At 43.3% G+C, this 4,463-nt stretch overlaps 1 protein-coding gene across 2 annotated transcripts in view; it reads left to right on the top strand.

The window, feature by feature from the left end:
* Positions 1-3,919, top strand: part of slc35b2 (solute carrier family 35 member B2) — a 5,619-nt gene extending 1,700 nt beyond the window's left edge. For both annotated transcript variants that reach the window (XM_016668573.1, XM_007545566.2), the window contains exons 2-4: positions 1,281-1,468; positions 1,562-1,722; positions 2,033-3,919. In XM_016668573.1, the coding sequence (XP_016524059.1) occupies positions 1,281-1,468; positions 1,562-1,722; positions 2,033-2,959 (1,276 nt within the window). In that variant the 3' untranslated portion in view covers positions 2,960-3,919. The remainder of the gene's footprint in view (positions 1-1,280; positions 1,469-1,561; positions 1,723-2,032) is intronic.
* The last annotated feature ends 544 nt before the right edge of the window (positions 3,920-4,463 follow it).

The raw sequence follows: 4,463 nt of genomic DNA, 5'->3' as shown, positions 1-4,463 counted from the left end.
AGGGAGGGAGGGGGGGGGGGGGAATGTAGATGTTGCTCTAAATGTGTGAAACTCTCTTTATTTCACAGAAAATCCCTTTAATTCGTGTCCCTCGGGAGCCAAGAAATCAGAGTTGTGTCACGCATCACGTCTCATGTCGTGCGTCCTTCACAGGACACATTTAAAGCTCCTTCCCCTCTCAGGTGAAATTCGGCTGTGTTTTCTCTGGAGTGCAGCAGCTTGTGAGCTGCATTCCTCCATGTAATGGACTTCTTGTTCAGAGGCCGGGTCCTGGTGCAGTGGGCTGTTGGTTGACCAGAGCACAGCACACAAAGAGATCCTGTGTTCAGGTCAAGCCCCTGGGAGGCGAGGGCCCGCCTCTTTCTGAAGAGGATACTCTACACTCAGCAGCAAGAGGATCCACCTTTATCTGGGATGGAGCTGTTTTCTCTCGTGACTAGCTTGACACCTCAATGATATTCTGATCAAACAGACTATAGCGTAGTCGGCCTACACACACACACACGCCAAGTGTGGTTTTGCCTCATTCCACCGCAGCTGTGAATTACAGCGTACACAGAAAGGAGGTTTTTGACGCAGCGAGTTGCGTCAACAACAAATCCAGAGGTTGAAGTTGAGGTGAAGACGTATCATTTCCTAGAGCTCAGTGCTGCTTCCTGTTACCAGTGCATCTAAAATTAGCTCTGCTTTTCCACCAAAACTGTGAATGCTTTTCTCATTGCCTTGTTAAATGTCGAGGTTGTTATTTCTATGATTATTGGCTCTTTGTAGTTTGCAGTTATCAGTGAGGAAAGTTTAAATACACGCAACAAGGGCATGTACTTAATTTAATTTAGTTTAAATTTCTTGGCAGAATTTTTAAATTGTTTCAAATTACTTCCTTTCCTTACAGGATCCTGGTTTTTATTTGTAGACTAGATATTTTCAGCACTTTAACTTGCTATCATTCCAGAAGCTTAATGTCAGCCATCTTTATCCATCTGATACCTGTTTGTGATCACTGTCGATTAGGACACCTAGTTAGGTGTTGATTTGTACAATCCGGTAGTATCTCACTTTGAAATAGCCCCACAACATAATACTGCCACCACTGTGCTCAACAGTTGGTAAGATGAGCTGGTAAACTGCAACTTGTTCTCCCAGGGAATGAAACAAACGGAATGCTTACATGTTCATTTTAAAATCTGACGTATATTTTACAAATGGTCAGTCACACGGTTGATGTTTTGTATAATATATTCTTCTGTTAAAACATGACACTTTCCTTCACCCCCTTTTAGGGTTTGGCCTGCACTTGTGCACCTGTTGTTCCCCTGCGCAGTAATTGCAGAAGATCCCTCGTTGCTGAACAGCTGGCACGATGTCTGGTTCTTCCGTTTCCTCGTCAACATGCTGGGATACGCCACCATCATCGTCCCGGGATATTTCCTCATTAGCTACTTCAAACGCTCCAATTACCTGGACAGAGGTTTGAGACGTTTAGTTTCTCTGAACGGACTGTTTCTCACCTAATTCCTTCCTTGAAATATGTCTTTCTTTTTTTCTCTCCCTTAACGTCCAGGTAGTGGGCTTTGCTATCCGCTCATAAAGACCTGCGTGTTTGGCGGCGAGGACAAGAGCAGCCTGTTGGACGACGTGCCCGTCTCCAGCAGGAACGAGCCTGATTCAGGCTCAACGGTCAAACAGGCTTTAAAGTTAATGTTTTGCGCAGCCGGACTTCAGGTAGGGGGATCCTCCCAGAACCAACAGTCACTGTAAACATGGAGCTGACAATGAAACTATGTCATATTTGTTCTCGCACAGTGTACGGGCAAGAAATGGATTCACAGACTTAATTCTAAGCTGCACTTTGTGAAAAATAATTCTTAACCACTAAAACTAAATTGTCCAAACAATCAGAGCACTTTTCAGACTAAATATTCATTCAAGTTTTATTAGGCCAAGCTTCAAATTCGCCACACTTATCTATTCGTTTTCTAATTAACATTTGGGTCTAGGTCTGATGAGCTAAAGTTTGCCATCTTCTTCTTAGGCTTCTTATCTGACGTGGGGAGTCCTCCAGGAGAGAGTGATGACTCGCTCCTACGGAGCCGTAGCTCCAGACCACGACGGCGAGAAGTTCAAGGATTCCCAGTTTTTAGTCTTCATGAACCGCATCCTGGCGCTGACCGTGTCTGGACTCTGGTGCATGTTGTTCAAGCAGCCCCGCCACGGCGCGCCCATGTACATGTACTCTTTCGCTTCGCTCTCCAACATCCTGAGCAGCTGGTGTCAGTACGAGGCCCTGAAGTTCATCAGCTTCCCCACGCAAGTCCTGGCCAAGGCCTCCAAGGTCATTCCTGTCATGCTCATGGGGAAGCTCATTTCTCGTAAGAGCTACGAGTACTGGGAGTACTTCACCGCCGTGCTAATCTCCGTCGGCGTCAGCATGTTCCTGCTGTCCAGCACGACGAGCAAGCACCCATCCACCGTCACCACGTTCAGCGGCGTCGTCATCCTCATCGGCTACATCGTCTTCGACAGCTTCACGTCCAACTGGCAGGACAATCTGTTCAAGTACAAGATGTCGTCCGTGCAGATGATGTTCGGGGTCAACCTGTTCTCCTGCCTCTTCACCGTCGGCTCGCTGCTGGAGCAGGGTGCCTTCTTCGAGTCGCTGGCCTTCATGACGCGCCACTCGGAGTTTGCGTTCCACGCCGTGCTGCTGTCCGTGTGCTCGGCGTGCGGACAGCTCTTCATCTTCTACACCATCAGCCAGTTCGGCGCTGCCATCTTCACCATCATCATGACGCTGCGCCAGGCCTTCGCCATCCTTCTCTCCTGTTTCCTCTACGGCCACTCGGTCACCATTGTCGGGGGCTTCGGCGTCGCTGTGGTTTTCGTCGCGCTTTTCCTGCGGGTGTACGCGCGCAGCCGCATGAAGTCGAGCCGGCAGCCGTCACTGCCGCAGAAGGTGTAGCGCTCCGGAGGCGCGCCAAACTACGAAGTACGACCACGTTTTCTGTGGTGCTGTTTGTCTTTTTGTTTGTTTTGCATTTTGTTTCCTAGTTCTTTTAATGCTTTTACTTTGGATGGTTTGTTTTGCTTTTGTTGATATTGGTACAAAAAACGGGAGTTTTGACTGTCACAGATGCCCCTAAGGGGCCAACATAGCATAATTGGTCAGAGGTTTCGAGTGCCTATATGATTGTCTTGCATTTTAAACTCCAAACAGCCTCTGGAGCTCTGTCCCTCTTGAATTATGTGTTTGTTTTTGTACTTTTAACCACCATATGTGGCTTTTGCAGCCAATTTAAGGTAACTGTATGCCTCAGCATTAATCAACGCTATCCAAGAAACACAATAAAAGGGTTAACTTTTTCTTAAAGATGCTTTATTTATCTCTGGGCCACAGAAATACCATATAAACGGTTTAATGCTGAGAATAAACGTCTGTGACTTTATGTAGAATTTTATATTTTAAAACTGAAATCACAGTTTTGTAAACGCATTAGATGCATTTCTGTTAACTTGTCAAATATTTCAGCAGCCTCCGTTATCATATTTCGGGGGAAATAACAAATGGACTGTAAAAAGTACATCATTTTAATTAGACATCATAGTACCGATTGCATTTTTAATTTTAGTTTGGTTTTAAGTTTAAAACACCTGGTTAAGAAAACAAAAAAAAACTTGTAAATATGTCCTTTATTTTCTTTCCAATGAGCTTCTCTGTTTTTTTTTTCTTTTCTAAAGGACTGACTGGTTTGTTTTTACGTGAATGTTTGGATGAACACTGTCACAAAGCTGTGAGCTTACTGTAGTTTTCAGATCAGAATGCACACATGGGAAATGCAATGTTAGTGGTACTTGGTTTTTATCATTCTACTACTTTTCTTTGGTAAATGGATTAATAATAAAAACCTGTTAAATTAACGTGGCATTATCTGGTGAAGGTTTTTTTTTTTTTTTTTTAAAGGGAACACACCGCTTACTGATGCAGCGCCTCGCAAAAGTATTCAGATCCCTTTTGTCACTTTAAAACCAAACACTTGAATGTGTTTTGTTTTTTTTATGTTACAGATTGTAACTGTGATGTTTTTTACAAATAGAAATCAGAAAACATTTGGGGTACATTTTTACTTTCCTCCCTGTACTAATGAAACCAACAATTACTGTCAGAAGTCTGTGATGGTGCAGTTGGGCCATTGTTGATGGGAGAAAAAAAGAAGTACATATTCCAGAAAAAAAAAAACTCAAAAATTTTGAGAGTACTATCAGAAATTTTCTAGGAAAAAAAATAGGACATTTCTGATCTTAAGAAGTTGAAAATTTGATAGAAAAACTGTGAAAATTTTTAGATTTTCCAAGTTTTCTCCTCTTCCAGTCTTTGTTTTTAGATAAAGAGGGTACAATGTGTTTTTCTTAAATACATTTTAGTATAAAATATATATATATATTTGGCTGGCAATCACTGTTGACTT

The sequence above is a fragment of the Poecilia formosa genome, unplaced genomic scaffold (assembly GCF_000485575.1).
Source record: "Poecilia formosa unplaced genomic scaffold, Poecilia_formosa-5.1.2 Scaffold1, whole genome shotgun sequence".
Lineage (NCBI taxonomy): Eukaryota > Metazoa > Chordata > Actinopteri > Cyprinodontiformes > Poeciliidae > Poecilia > Poecilia formosa.
The sequence above is the reverse complement of the archived record's forward strand: the minus strand, read 5'-3'. Positions and strand labels throughout refer to the sequence as shown.